This window comes from Mesoplodon bidens (genome assembly GCF_964165515.1).
Source record: "Mesoplodon bidens genome assembly, chromosome: 15".
Lineage (NCBI taxonomy): Eukaryota > Metazoa > Chordata > Mammalia > Artiodactyla > Ziphiidae > Mesoplodon > Mesoplodon bidens.
In genome coordinates, this window is record NC_138171.1 from 79,022,514 (window position 1) to 79,038,139 (window position 15,626).

The window sequence follows — 15,626 nt, forward strand, 5'->3', positions numbered from 1 at the left end:
AAATTACATCAAAACTAAATGTTAAAGAAAAAAGAGAAGGGTGAAACATGACTCTATTGAGTATGTGGTCAGAGGTGAGGTAGAGGTCATCATTTGGTCCACTTAAAAATTCTTCTCTTATCAAGATGATTTGTGACAGGAAACCTCATCATAATTACATATCCACGCCTCAAGGTTTTTGTTTGCATCAGATTCTAATTATCTATTAATGTTTTAACCTGCCAAGAGATGGCAAGTGGTTTGCTAAAAATAAAGGCCTGGAAAGTTGGGCAGATAAAAATTGTTTCTGCTGTTTTACTGAACTTCATCAGGATGGGTGGTCTCTTGACCCAGGAGTGGTGGCCTCTGCTCAGTGTGACAGTGTGTTCTAGACCCATTTCAGACAATCCATCTGGCTTCAAGACTTTTCTCTGAATGTTTCATAGGAAAACAAAGGTACTCAAGAGGCTTAGTAGCTGTGTAACCGCTACCAGACTGTACACAAGTGGAATAAGAAGAAGAACAGGGTATTCTAAGTGCTTTTGGGTGAAGAGCTGAAAGGTGGACTCCTTCAGGCAGAAGGGTTGATGCTGATTTTAATGCAGGAATCACCAGTTCAAGCAAAGTGGCTCAGAAGTGGGCTGAGAGCCATAGCACAGTAGGAACAGCCAGATGAGATGGCTGGCAGGTTGCCACAATAAATGACCACCTACTCCTAGGTCACATCTAAGGAACAATCAACAAACAGGATATTCTAGACGAAAAGAGACTACTGTCACGGTTTGGAAATTAGTCTTCACAGGTGCTGCGCAGGAAGAAGAGGTGGTTGTGAAACAGGCTTGTTGATAACACCTACACTCTTTACTATAATCAGTGTCAATATGAAGGCCGATATCATTAAAAAATCAGCTGAAATGTAGAGCTCATAAACATAATGTTGCTACTTTTTCCTGAGTCTGATTTTTATTGATTTGACTGATGGTGGCACACCCTGTGCTTGGCATGTGAAAATACTGCTGAGAGATCTGGCTAGAGGATACACCCAGCTTGTATTTATTCTTTTATTCACAAAGCAGATTTTCAGTATCCACTAGATAAATAAACCTTCAGGATAAGAACAAGTGTCAATATATGAACAGCACTGAAATTTGGAGATCCATTCTCACCAGCCTATATGTGACTTTCAGAGACTAAAGAAAAAAAACAAAGGTCATAGACAAATAAAGGTTATTGTGGATATATCTGTACCTTCAGTTAGGGCTATAGCTCTGCTTTCTTGAGATTTAAAAAAAAAGGCCCATAGTTATATGTCAGCAACAAAATGTTGAATATGATTTCTAGAATTCCTCAGGTACTCAGACCACCAAGGGCAAACTTGACAGGACTCAGGCATCTCCATTCAATCAGGGTATGGCTTGAATGTTGGTGGAAACAAGCTAGTTAAGTTTCTAGTGACAGTTTTGTTTCCCCAAGGTCCTCCTACATTTTCATTTCTTTTTTCTTCAGTTTTAATATTTTTTATTGAAGTATAGTTGATTTACAATGTTGTGTTAATTCCTACATTTCTATTTCTTGAATTTGAGGAACAGGAGGCAGAAAGCAGCAGTCCATTAATATGAAAGAGACATATTATCTATTTTTCCTTAAAAAATCCACCCCATCCCAGACCAGCCCAGTCTAACGTTGCAAGGCATGGCTTCTTAGAGTAGAAAATGTCCAGCCATCCTGGGAATCTCTCAGATCTGTTGATGAAATCTGAGCTATGAACACTAAACGAAAAACTCCATGATCGTGGGGTTTGGGAGTGGGAACTATTATTTTCTACAAATTGAAGGTAAGCCCCTAGATGCAAAACCACTCACAACTCGTAACCCAGCTGTGAGACATCCATTTGTAGAAACTGATATATTTGAAAATTACTTTACTAACCACCTGACCACTGGAAATCCAGAAGAAGGCTGGTTTCTGGAGACCTAATCTGGTCACCTGCTTCCCCCTCCCCCCCCACCCCTTCTCTCTCTCTTTAAGTCAAGATAATGAAAGAGACCTCATAGCGGTGGGGGGGGGATTTCTCAGGGTGTTCTTAGACACACCCATGTTGGTTGGCTGTTTAATCATTTACAAGACATCCTGTATTATCCTAAGGACTTTTAGTGATGTAACTATTATAGATAAGGCCTTGGAATGGCAGATTTGGGGAAGATGTAGGTGGAGGAAGACATTACGCAGATTCATCGTAAACGTCTACTCATGCACTTCTGGGTGACTGGACCAGGACACAGTTGTCCCCTGACATCTGAGCAGGAAAGGCTCATGGGGAAAGTTACCAAGTTAACAAAGTTTGGGCACCCTCCATCCTTGCTGGAGAACTTCAGGTATTGGTGTTTCCAAGCTGGTGCTCACTGCCTGGTCACCTTGTTGCCCTGGAATCACATGACTTCTTGATGTTTTTCCCTGTGCCATCCCCTCCTCTAGCCTCAGTCTTGGCCTCCTTCTCCATCAAAAGACAGAATGCAACTCAGCAAGCACCTACTACGTGTCAGTACTGCAATAGGAGTGCCAGTATCTGCATACCCAGTATCTGCACTCCAAGGGCTCTTTCTGTAATAAAGAAGATGGCCCCATGAACATCCCCAGTAAAACTTACTAAGTGCTGTAATAATTATGTGATGAGGCTCATATGACCTCAGAGGAGAAAATGACCAAGTTTGCCTGGGGAAGCTGAGACTGCATCCAAGAAAAGAGGCCATGTTAGGTGGATTTCAAAGAGTGACTAGGAGCTGCCAGAAGACCATTCTAGGTGGAGGAAAGACCACTCCCAAGATCAAAGATACCTAAAACAGCACCTCTCCCAATCTCTCCAGAAACTGCCAGGAGGGGCGGCCAGAGGCCACCCAGCTGTTTAATGGAAGAGCTGGGGTCAGAACCAGCTCTCCTCATGGCCAGGTCAGTGGACTTTTCATTACCTGTTCTTGGAGCCGTTCCCTTTGGAATGCAGTCTCTGCTGGGTAAAAACAAATCTGACAAAAGATTATGTGCCCACGTTTTATCTTTAAATTTCAGTTTCTCTTTTCACACTATAGTGCATCTTGGATAATAAAGTTTTAAATTACAATTTAAATTTCTAACTATTCCCCACCCCCAAATCTTGAATCCCATTGACTCTGCTAGAATGTTTGTTTTACTATGTTTTCTGACAGTTTGGAGCATAAATGAATTCTGATTTGAGAAAAAGGCCACCAGCCAGAAGCGCGAGGAGAGGGGAAGGGCAAAGATGGGCCATCTCATGTTCTCTTTTATGTTAACTGCAAAATAAAACTTCAGCTCACCATGCAATGCCTTCTAAAGTTCAACTCCTCGCCATTTTAGCTCAATAAGCAAGCTAATTTACCAATTTAAATAAAATTCTGATATCACACTCTGTAGTAATGTATGTTAATCTTTAGATTAATAGAAGCTTGTTTATAATAGTCCTGAATATGCTAACAACATTCCTCTAACTTAAATCTGAGTGAAATCTGCATATGGATGGATGCAAATTCCTGTCCACTTGTACATTTTTTCTATTCTGTTAAGTGTATCATCTAGACCAATAAAAATATAATGCAAGACACGTGTAATTTAAAATTTTCTCATAGCCACATTTTTTAAAGTTTTTAAAAATTAGGTAAACAATTTCATAATACATTTTATTTGATCCAATATATCCCAAGTATTGTCATTTAAACATGTAATCAATAAGTAAAAGATTAATGAACTATACTATATTATTTTTATTGTTTTTGTTCTCTCTTCAAAAAGTAGTGGATATTTTACCCTTACAGTACATGTCAATTCAGACACCAAATTTTCACTGGTTAAAGTGAAATAAGTGAGAAATAATCCTACCAAAACAGTGAAGTTGTGTTTAGTGGAAAAAAATAACTAAAATTAAATAAAATTTAAAACTCAGTTCCTCTATTGCACTAACCATATGTAGTTGGCGGCTACCATATTGGACAGTATAGATCTAGAAGTTAGAGTGATGGCAAACAAGACTATGGGAAGCATTAGTATTTACTCTCAGTAAGGCACGAGGGATTATTTATAAGAAGGGGTCAGAGAGTAAGCATTTAAAGGTAGCAGAGGCTTAAAAATATGAACTTTGGAGTTAGACTTGAGTATCTCTGTTGCTTTTTATCTGTGACCTCTTCCCACTCCAGTTTTCTTATCTGTAAAGTAATAATACCTGCATTATTGGGCCCTTAAACTTAAATGAGATAACCTAAATAGTGGGCTTTGAAATCTAGCACATTCCAAAGGTTCAATAAATTATAGCTTAATGCATGTATGGAAGTCATGAATGAGCTCTGTTTGCATTTGAGTGTCGGGAACCCTCTGAGGGAATTAGAATTTAATTAATTATTCGTGGGATGTAAAGTGGAAAGAGGAACTGTGGCATTTTTTATAAATTTTATTGCATTATAAAGTATATATATAGAAAAGTGCACCAATCGTAAGTATAAAATGGATTTTCACAAAACAAACATACCCACGTAACCAGCACCCAGATCTAGAAACAAAACAGAGCATCTCAAAGTTCTCTCCACACTCTCAACAAAAGAAACCACTTTGCTGACTTCTAACACTACAGGTTAGTTTTGTCTGTTTGTAAATTTCTTATAAATGGATTCATACAATATGAGTGTATACATGTCTGACATTTTTCTCTCGACCACGTATTTCTGAGATTTTCCATGTCGTTGTGTGGGACATTAGTTTGTTTTTTCTCACTGCTGTGTTGAATTCTACAGTATATGTATTGATCCATTCTACAGTGTGTGGTTATTTGGGTTGATTCTAGATTCGGCCTATGGCAAGTAGACCTGCTATGTGCACTCCTGTATGTGTCTTTTGGTAATGGGTAAGCATTGGAATTTGAGTTTTCAATCTTGGACTTGTTGAGAACGGGAGATTCACCCATCCTATCATTTCATGAGCAGGAACCTTGGATAAACATAAAGAGTTGGAGGACCTTGTGGCTAAGTTCCTGAATGTAGAGGCTGCTATGGTCTTTGGGATGGGATTTGCAACGAACTCAATGAATATCCCTGCACTCGTTGGAAAGGTGAGAATTTGTTAACATAATTGTCTTATGCTGTGTTATTCCTAAGACATAACTCTGAGCAGGTCCTTTGTTAGACATATGGCTGAGAAGTTTCTTTTCTTAGGCTTGGATGTTCAGCTTTTTGAATACATGTACTGTTACCGACCAAGATGCCTGGCCTCCTTAATCAATAGAAATTGATAAGAGGCCAGACAAGAGATTCAGGCAAGGCTTTACTGGGGCCCCTGCTGCAGCAGCGGGGGAGCTCGTCCCCAAGGAGGGGTCGAGCTAGTTCTTCATATGGGGTGAGGATAGGGGCAGGTCCCAGGGTAAGGCCAGAGGGGTGGCTTAGGAGGTTTGCCCACTGCTTTGGTGGTGTTGTGTGCAAGAGGCATATGTGGTACCCTGCTTTTGCTTCCGGCTCTTCCGAAGTGGCAGCTGGGTTTTTTGGTCTTTTTGTATCTTGTTGTCCATAACTTGCCCCAGCTGCACAAGCACACAGTTATTTTTAGTCCCATATAGTTTCTTTGTATTTTGTTGCACAAGGAGATGAAGAGGTTTGTCCAGGTGCAAGCATTGCAGCAAAGAGTCCCAGGTTCCAGGTCCCAGCCTGTCTAAGTACCAGCTGAGTCCAGCAAATCTCTTCATCATGATATCTGGTTATAGAATTGCAGCCCTAGATGGGAGTCAAACTTCCTCTTCAGTGACCATTTTGCAAAATCAATTAAATTTTTAGGTCCCCGAGTCACCATGTTCAGCATAACAAATGCTTATTAAGCATTTATTTTAACAAAACATTTTTCTTGTGTTATTTGTCCCTTTATTCATTCAATAAGTCGCTTATTGAGAATCTACTGTGTTCTCATATGAGGCAAGTTACAGAGCATACAGAGATGAACAAGACCTTTGCCCTGTAAATTCATGTAGTTTCTAATGGGGGTAATAACACACCAAATAACATAGGATAAATACCCCAGAAAAGGAGTGTCCATAAATGGGGAAGGACAAAAGAGTTGTCCCCTAACTCTTCTCGAGAAAGGCTGAGATGCTTGTGCAAAGTAGGTGACATGAGAACAGAATCTGTTACTTATCTGTTTAGATAAGTAAGTTATTTTCTTAAGACAAGGAAGAGTGAGCAGCATGTGTGAAGCACTGAGATTTGGAAGAATTAGAACATAGGAGAGTGGATGAAGAAGAGACCAGAGGTGAAGGCAGTTACCAAATTGTAAAGAGCCTTATAGTGTAAATCATGCTAGAGTGTTGGGAATTCTCCTGGAGAAAAATGAAGAGTTGGTTTGTTCATTTTAAGTAAGCAAGTGCCATAATCAGATTTATGTTTTTAAAAATCTGACTCATGACAACTAATATAAAGCAGTATATGATCTTTGATTGGATTCTGCATTGAAAAAAATAGAAGGAAAGGTAACATCTGTAAAAGGCATCAAGACATTTTTAGGACAGTTGGAAAAATTTGAATTTGAACTGTATATTAGATGATAGCATTGTATTAATGTTTAATTTCAAAGGTGTGATAATTGCATTGTGATCATGTAGGAGAGTGTCCTTTTTCCTAGGAGACACGTGCTAAAGAATTTCAGGGTGAGGTATCATGAGGTTTACAAGTAACTCAAATGTCCACCAAAAAAAATTATAAATACACACACAATGTCTGGGGTATGGAGATGTGAGAATTTTGCTGGCTTTGGCCTCAAAAACTTAAAAATGTATCATGTGTGAGATTTCTAAAATATAAGGGAGAACTCTAAGATTCTGGGTGACCATAAAAAAAAGGTCTTTATTTTTAATTTTTTTGCATGTCTCTGCATTTTGAGTCTACTTGAGCAATTTCATAATTTAGAAATCTTTAAATTAATAAAGAAAAATAATTTTACAAACAGTAATTTATATAAGCAGTAAATTAGAGTGACCTTCTCTCCTTGCCTCAGACTGAATTGCCATCCATACTTTTCCAGATGCAAAGTTTTTAACTGTAAAGCAGTGATGCCTCTGTCTACGTGGATGTTAATATAGTAGGGAATGAGAATCAGAAAACAAGAGCTTGAAATGTTTTGCAGAAATTATCCCTGCCTTCCAGTAAAAGTGCCCCTAAACCATTCCAAATAATCCAGCATGGGATTGAAAAGCCCCAGCAAATCCACAACCCACCCAAAATCATATTAGTTTTCCTCCCAACCATCAATCCTTTAGACTCTACCCGGTGCTTAACTAAGATCTTGGATGACCTCCTCTGCTGAAAACTATATGCAGATGTTTCAAAAAGTGTTAACCCTTAACAGATCCCCAACCCCATCAGCAAATTGCTCTAGAGGATTTTATCCACGTAGACACCAGTTTAAACTCTTGGACTTTTAAAATTAAAGAGGGTTTTGGAGAATCTGTGTTATAGATCTTAAAGTGAGTTCCTGTTCCCACATGTTGTTTTCCCTTCATTTTATTTATTGGCCTATGTTTCATGTGCTTGTTTTCTACCAGGGATGCCTCATTTTAAGCGATGAGTTAAACCATGCATCTCTTGTGCTTGGGGCCCGACTCTCGGGTGCAACCATAAGGATTTTCAAACACAACAGTGAGTATCTGTGTTTTTATCCAATAGATACCTCTTGCTTCTAGACAAAAGTAAAGATTATTGATGGGGCTTAGTCCTTGCTCTTCGACCTGCGAGCTTAGCTAATGAAACACAGTCATGTTTATACTCACTACTGGCTTGTTAACCTCCGGTGACCTGGAACAAATGGTTGAACTGCATTAAACACACAGATTGCTAAGTGTAACCCAAACATGTTAGTGTCTCTGTCATTAGTGGTCTTCCAGTGCGGCCTCTGAAGCCATGACTGAGCTCTTAGACTGCACGTTAACTATCAGAAGTGTGATAATGCCTCCTCTTTTGTAACTCTGCCTTGAGAAAGTTTAAAGACTTAAGTTTTTTTTTTCATTGAAGCACAGTCGATTTACAGTGTTGTGATAATTTCTGCTGTAGAGCAAAGTGACTCGCTTATATATGCATTCTTTTTAATATTCTTTTCCATTATGGTTTATCTTGGGATGTTGGATGTAGTTCTCTGTGCTGTACAGTAGTACCTTGTTGTTTATCCATTCTATACATAATAGTTTGCATCTACTAACCCCAAACTCCCAGTCCACCTCTCCCCCCCTCCCCCTCCCCCTTGGAGGGCCACAAGTCTGTTCTCTCTGTCTGTGAGTCTGTCTCTGTTTTGTAGATAGGTTCATCTGTGTCATATTTTAGATTCCACATATAAATGATATTATACGGTATTTGTCTTTCTCTTTTGACTTACTTCACTTAGTATGATAATCTCTAGTTGCATCCATATTGCTGCAAATGGTATTATTTCATTCTTTTTTATGGTTGAGTTGTATTCCATTGTGTACATGCACCATATCTTCTTTTTTTTTAACGTTTTTATTGGAGTATAATTGCTTTACAATGGTGTGTTAGTTTCTGCTTTATAACAAAGTGAATCAGTTATACATATACATATATCCCCATATCTCTTCCCTCTTGCATCTCCCACCCTCCCACCCTCCCTATCCCACCCTTCAAGCTGGTCACAAAGCAAGGAGCTTATCTCCCTGTGCTATTCGACTGCTTCCCACTACCTATCTATTTTACATTTGGTAGTGTTTATATGTCCATATATACACTAACTCTCTCTCACTTTGTCCCAGCTTACCCTTCCCCCTCCCAGTGTCCTCAAGTCCATTCTCTAGTAGGTCTGTGTCTTTATTCTCATCTTGCCCCTAGGTTCTTCATGACTTTTTTTTTTTTTAGATTCCATATATATGTGTTAGCACACAGTATTAGTTTTTCTCTTTCTGACTTACTTCACTCTGTAGGACAGACTCTAGGTCCATCCACCACACTACAAATAACTCAATTTCGTTTCCTTTCATGGCTGAGATATATTCTATTGTATATATGTGCCACATCTTCTTTATCCATTCAACTGTTAATGGACACTTAGGTTGCTTCCATATCCTGGCTACTGTAAATAGAGCTGCAATGAACATTGTGGAACATGACTCTTTTTGAATTATGGTTTTCTCAGGGTATATGCCCAGTAGTGGGATTGCTGGGTCGTATGGTAGTTCTATTTTTAGTTTTTTAAGGAACCTCCATACTGTTGTCCATAGTGGCTATGTCAATTTACATTCCCACCAACAGTGTATGAGGGTTCCCTTTTCTCCACACCCTCTCCAGCATTTATTGTTTGTAGATTTTTTTGTGATGGCTATTCTGACCAGTGTGAGATGAGATCTCATTGTAGTTTTGAATTGCATTTCTCCAGTGATTAATGATGTTAAACATTCTTTCATGTGTTTGTTGGAAATCTGTATATCTTCTTAGAAGTGTATATTTAGGTCTTCTCCCTTTTTTTTGGATTGGGTTTTTTGTTTTTTTGATATTGAGCTGCATGAGCTGCTTGTAAATTTTGGAGACTAATCCTTTATCAGTTGCTTCATTTGCAAATATTTTCTCCCATTCTGAGGGTTGTCTTTTCATCTTGTTTATGGCGTCTTTGCTGTGCAAAAGCTTTTAAGTTTCATTAGGTGCCATTTGTTTCTTTTTGTTTTTATTTCCATTTCTCTAGGAGGTGGGTCAAAAAGGATCTTGCTGTGATTTATGTCATAGAGTGTTCTGCCAATGTTTTCCTCTAAGAGTTTGATAGTGTCTGGCCTTATATTTAGGTCTCTAAACCATTTTAAGTTTATTTTTGTGTATGGTGTTAGGGAGTGTTCTAATTTCATTCTTATACATGCAGCTGTCCAGTTTTCCCACCTCCACTTACTGAAGAGGCTGTCTTTCCTCCACTGTATATTCTTGCCTCCTTTATCAAAGATAAGGTGACCATATGTGTGTGGATTTATCTCTGGGCTTTCTATCCTGTTCCATTGATCTATATTTCTGTTTTTGTGCCAGTACCATATTGTCTTGATTACTGTAGCTTTGTAGTATAGTCTGAAGTCAGGGAGGCTGACTCCTCCAGCTCCCTTTTTCTTTCTCAAGATTGCATTGGCTATTCGGGGTCTTTTGTGTTTCCATACATATTGTGAAATTTTTTGTTCTAGTTCTGTGAAAAATGCCAGTGGTAGTTTGATAGGGATTGCATTGAATCTGTAGAGTGCCTTGGGTAGTATAGTCATTTTCACAATGTTGACTCTTCCTATCCAAAAAGCATGGTATATCTCTCAATCTATTTGTATCATCTTTAATTTCTTTCATCAGTGTCTTATAATTTTCTGCATACAGGTCTTTCATCTCCTTAGGTAGGTTTATTCCTAGGTATTTTATTCTTTTTGTTGCAATGGTAAATGGGAGTGTTTCCTTAATTCCTCTTTCAGATTTTTCATTATTAGCGTATAGGAATGCAAAAGACTTCTGTGCGTTAATTTTGTATCCAGCTACTTTACCAAATTCATTAATCAGTTCTAGTAGTTTTCTGGTAGCATCTTTAGGATTCTCTATGTATAGTATCATGTCATCTGCAAACAGTGACAGCTTTACTTCTTCTTTGCTGGTTTGGATTCCTTTTATTTCTTTTTCTTCTCCGATTGCTGTGGTTAAAACTTCCAAAACTATGTTGAATAATAGTGGTGAGGGTGGGCAACTTTGTCTTGTTCCTGATCTTAATGGAAAAGGTTTCAGTTTTTCACCATTGAGGACAATGTTGGTGGTGGGTTTGTCATATATGGCCTTTATTATGGTGAGGTAAGTTCCCTCTATGCCTACTTGCTGGAGAGTTTTTATCATAAATGGGTGTTGAATTTTGTCAAAAGCTTTCTCTGTATCTATTGAGATGATCATATGGTTTTCACCCTCAATTTGTCAATATGGTGTATCACATTGATTGATTTGTGTATATCAAAGAATCCTTGCATTCCTGGGATAAGCCTCACTTGGTCATGGTGTATGATCCTTTTAATGTGCTGTTGGATTCTGTTTGCTAGTATTTTGTTGAGGATTTTTGCATCTATTGAGGATTTTTGCATCTATTTTTGCATCACTGATTTTTCATCAGTGATATTGGTCTGTAGTTTTCTTTGTTTGTGAAATCTTTGTCTGCTTTTGGTATCAGGGTGATGGTGGCCTCATAGAATGAGTTTGGAAGTGTTCCTCCCTCTGCTATATTTTGGAAAAGTTTGAGAAGGATAGGTGTTAGCTCTTCTCTAAATGTTTGATAGAATTAACCTGTGAAGCCATCTGGTCCTGGGCTTTTGTTTGTTGGAAGATTTTAAGTCACAGTTTCAATTTCAGTGCTTGTGACTGGTCTGTTCATATTTTCTCTTTCTTCCTCATTCAGTCTCAGAATGTTGTGCATTTCTAAGAATTTGTCCATTTCTTCCAGGCTGTCCATTTTATTGGCATATAGTTGCTTCTAGTAATCTCTCATGATCCTTTGTATTTCTGCAGTGTCAGTTGTTACTTCTCCTTTTTCATTTCTAATTCTATTGATTTGAGTCTTCTCCCTTTTTTTCTTGATGAGTCTGGTAATGGTTTATCACTTTTGTTTATCTTCTCAAAGAACTAGCTTTTAGTTTTATTGATCTTTGCTATTGTTTCCTTCATTTCTTTTTCATTTATTTCTGATCTGATCTTTATGATTTCTTTCCTTCTGCTAACTTTGGGGTTTCGTTGTTCTTATTTCTCTAAATTGCTCTAGGTGTAAGGTTAGGTTGTTTATTTGAGATGTTTCTTGTTTCTTAAGGTAGGATTGAATTGCTATAAACTTATCTCTTAGAACTGCTTTTGCTGTATCCCATAGGTTTTGAGCTGTCATGTTTACATTGTCATTTGTTTCTAGGTATTTTTTGATTTCCTCTTTGATTTCTTCAGTCATCTCTTGGTTATTAAGTAGTGTATTGTTTAGCCTCCATGTGTTTGTATTTTTTACAGATTTTTTCCCTGTAATTGATATCTAGTCTCATAGCGTTGTGGTCAGAAAAGATACTTGATATGATTTCAATTTTCTTAAATTTACCAAGGCTTGACTTGTGACCCAAGACATGATCTATTCTGGAGAATGTTCCATGAGCACTTGAGAAGAAAGTGTATTCTGTTGTTTTTGGATGGAATGTCCTAGAAATCTCAATTAAGTCCATCTTGTTTAATGTATCTTTTAAAGCTTGTGTTTCCTTATTTATTTTCATTTTGTATGATCTGTCCTTTGGTGAAAGTGGGGTGTTAAAGTCCCCACTATGATTGTGTTACTGTCAATTTCCCCCTTTTATGGCTGTTAGCATTTGCCTTATGTACTGAGGTGCTCCTATTTTGGGTGCATAAATATTTACAATTGTTATATCTTCTTCTTGGATTGATCCCTTGATCTTTATGTAGTGTCCTTCTTTGTCTCTTGTAATAGTCTTTGTTTTAAAGTCTATTTTGTCTGATATGAAAATTGCTACTCCAGCTTTCTTTTGATTTCCATTTGCATTGACTATCTTTTTCCATCCCCTCACTTTCAGTCTGTATGTGTCCCTAGGTCTGAAGTGGGTCTCTTGTAGACAGCATATATATGGGTCTTGTTTTTGTATCCATTCAGCCAGTCTATGTCTTTTGTTTGGAGCCTTTACTCCATTTACTTTTAATGTAATTATTGATATGTATGTTCCTATTACCATTTTCTTAATTGTTTTGGGTTTCTTATTGTAGGTCTTTTCCTTCTCTTGTGTCTCCTGCCTAAAGAAGTTCCTTTAGCATTTGTTGTAAAGCTGGTTTGGTGATGCTGAATTCTATTAGCTTTTGTTTGTCTGTAAAGGTTTTAATTTCTCCGTCAAATCTGAATGAGGTCCTTGCTGGATAGAGAAATCTTGCTTGTAGGTTTTTCCCTTTCATCACTTTAAATATGTCCTGCCTCTCCCTTCTGGCTTGCAGAGTTTCTGCTGAAAAATCAGCTGTTAACTTTATGGGGATTCCCTTGTATATTATTTATTGTTTTCCCCTTGCTGCTTTTAATATTTTTTCTTTGTATTTAATTTTTGATAGTTTGATTTACATGTGTCTTGGCATGTTTCTCCTTGAATTTACCCTATATGGGACTCTCTGTGCTTCCTGGACTTGATTAACTATTTCCTTACCCATATTAGGGAAGTTTTCAACTATAATCTCTTCAAATATTTTCTCAGTCCCTTTCTTCTTCTTTTCTTCTTCTGGGACCCCTATAATTCAAATGTTGGTGCAATTAATGTTGTTCCAGAAGTCTCTGAGACTGTCCTCAATTCTTTTCATTCTTTTATCTTTATTCTGCTCTGCAGTAGTTATTTCCACTATTTTATCTTCCAAGTTACTTATCCATTCTTCTGCTTCAGTTATTCTGCTATTGATTCCTTCTGGAGAATTTTTAATTCCATTTATTTTGTTTTTCATGATTGTTTGTTTGCTCTTTAGTTCTTCTAGGTCCTTGTTAAACGTTTCTTGTATTTTCTCCATTCTACTTCTAAGATTTTGGATCATCTTTACTATCATTATTCTGAATTCTTTTTCAGGTAGACTGCCTATTTCCTCTTCATTTGGTTGGTCTGGTGGGTTTTTACCTTGCTCCTTCATCTGCTGTGTGTTTCTTTGCTCTCATTTTGCTTAACTTATGGTATTTGGGGTTTCCTTTTCACAGGCTGCAGATTCGTAGTTCCCGTTGTTTTTGGTGTCTGCCCCCAGTGGCTGAGGTTGGTTCAGTGTGTTGTGTAGGCTTCCTGGTTGAGGGGACTAGTGCCTGTGTTCTGGTGGACGAGGCTGGATCTTGTCTTTCTGGTGGGCAGGTCCACGTCTGGTGGTGTGTTTTGGTGTGTCTGTGACCTTATTATGATTTTAAGCAGCCTCTCTGCTAATGGGTGGGGTTGTGTTCCTGTCTTGCTAGTTGTTTGGCATACGGTGTCCAGCACTGTAGCAAGCTGGTCTTTGAGTGGAGTTGGGTCTTGGCACTGAGATGGAAATCTCTGGGTGATTTTCGCCATTTGATATTACATGGAGCTGGGAGGTCTCTGGTGGACCAATGTCCTGAACTTGGCTCTCCCACCTCAGAGGCACAGCCCTGAAGCCTGGATGGAGCACCAAGAGCCTGTCATCTACACAGCTGCTGGTGTTAGAGAGTCCCCCAAAGAGGCGTAGTTCCCTGGGGACCAGGCACCAACGGCAGCCACGTTTGGGAACTCTTTCTATGCAGAAGCCACTGGTAGTCGCACTATATCTTCTTTATCCATTCATCTGTAAATGGACATTTAGGTTGTTTCCATGTGAAGACTTAAGTTTTATGTTATTGTCAGGTAAAAAGTGATCTTGTTCCTTAGCCTAAATGCCTTCTTTCACTATCCCAACGCCCCCCCCCCACAAACACACACATAAACCATCTAGTCAGTGTCATTGCAGTGCCCTTTCAGGCTCCTGGGTGTGAGGTTTTGTGATGAGGTCAAGGCAACATGGGAAGTATTAGGAAATACTTAGAAGGAGGTGGTGGTGGACACCTGAGTTCTCTCGTCCAGTTCTGCCCTGGATTTTCTGCATCACCTTGTGTAGATCCTTTCCTCTTTCTTGTACTCAGTTTTCCAACTGCAAAATGAAGGTGTTCAACTATATGATGTGTAAGGATCCTCCTAGTTCAAAGTTCCTGATCCTAATTCTTTATTACTGCCATCAGAACTCTCCTTTCTTACTGTGTGCATGCATGTGTCCACACACACACACACACACACACACACACACACTTGTTTTCTCTCTCTTCTTTCTCACTGCTATTCTCTCCTGCTTTCCCTCCCCCTCTACTTTTCCCTGTTCCTCTTCCTTGGCACTCTCCCTTCATTCTCCAAGGAAGTAACAAAGATTGAAGTGAGAAGAAGAAAGCAAAGAAGTGAGGAAGAATTGTTCCAGTTCTGTTGTGCCCACCTCAAAGAAACCTCAAACTGTAAAACAATTATCCCACAGGAGAAGAAAGCCAATGCATGGGAGCATTCCAAATTGACCCCCCTTTTCCAACTTGTAGAGTTATTCTGATGAAAAATTTCCTCTCACTGAGTGGGGTGAGTTCTGGCTATGCCTTTACTGAACCCCCTTCAGCGGCTGTGTGAGAAGAACACTCTGGAGTGAAGTTCAGGGCCAGGAACTCTGCAAGAACCAGACTTGAGGCCCCTCAGACCTACAGCTCAACCCTGACCATTAGCTCAATGCTAATTCAAAATATGTTGACTCCATTTCTTAATGTTACATCAACCACTCAGTCTTTGCTTTCATCTCTGATAAGCCAAGTTTAGTTCCTCCAGTTCTGTTTCTTTTTCTTCATTTATCATCAATTGTCACATCCAGATTCAAGTTATCTTCACAGTGTTGGGAATTCATATTTGGAGTAGACATCTTTCAGGGGTTCAAAAAATGAATTTATTAGGAGATGAAGGAAAATGCTTTTGACATTAGCTATGTGCTATGGCTTTTTGATTCTTTGGCAAGACAGGTAATTGGTGATCAAAAAATCTGTCTTCTTGAGGAAGGATAAAGGAAATAGTGGATAATTATTCAACTGTAGTTGCATCCATGGAT

At 38.6% G+C, this 15,626-nt stretch overlaps 1 protein-coding gene across 2 annotated transcripts in view; it reads left to right on the forward strand.

The window, feature by feature from the left end:
- The window catches only part of SPTLC3 (serine palmitoyltransferase long chain base subunit 3), a 132,324-nt gene that overhangs the window by 49,830 nt on the left and 66,868 nt on the right, over nucleotides 1–15,626 (forward strand). For both annotated transcript variants that reach the window (XM_081257868.1, XM_081257869.1), the window contains 2 exons: nucleotides 4,962–5,086; nucleotides 7,559–7,652. In XM_081257868.1, coding sequence (XP_081113994.1) covers nucleotides 4,962–5,086; nucleotides 7,559–7,652 — 219 coding nt within the window. The remainder of the gene's footprint in view (nucleotides 1–4,961; nucleotides 5,087–7,558; nucleotides 7,653–15,626) is intronic.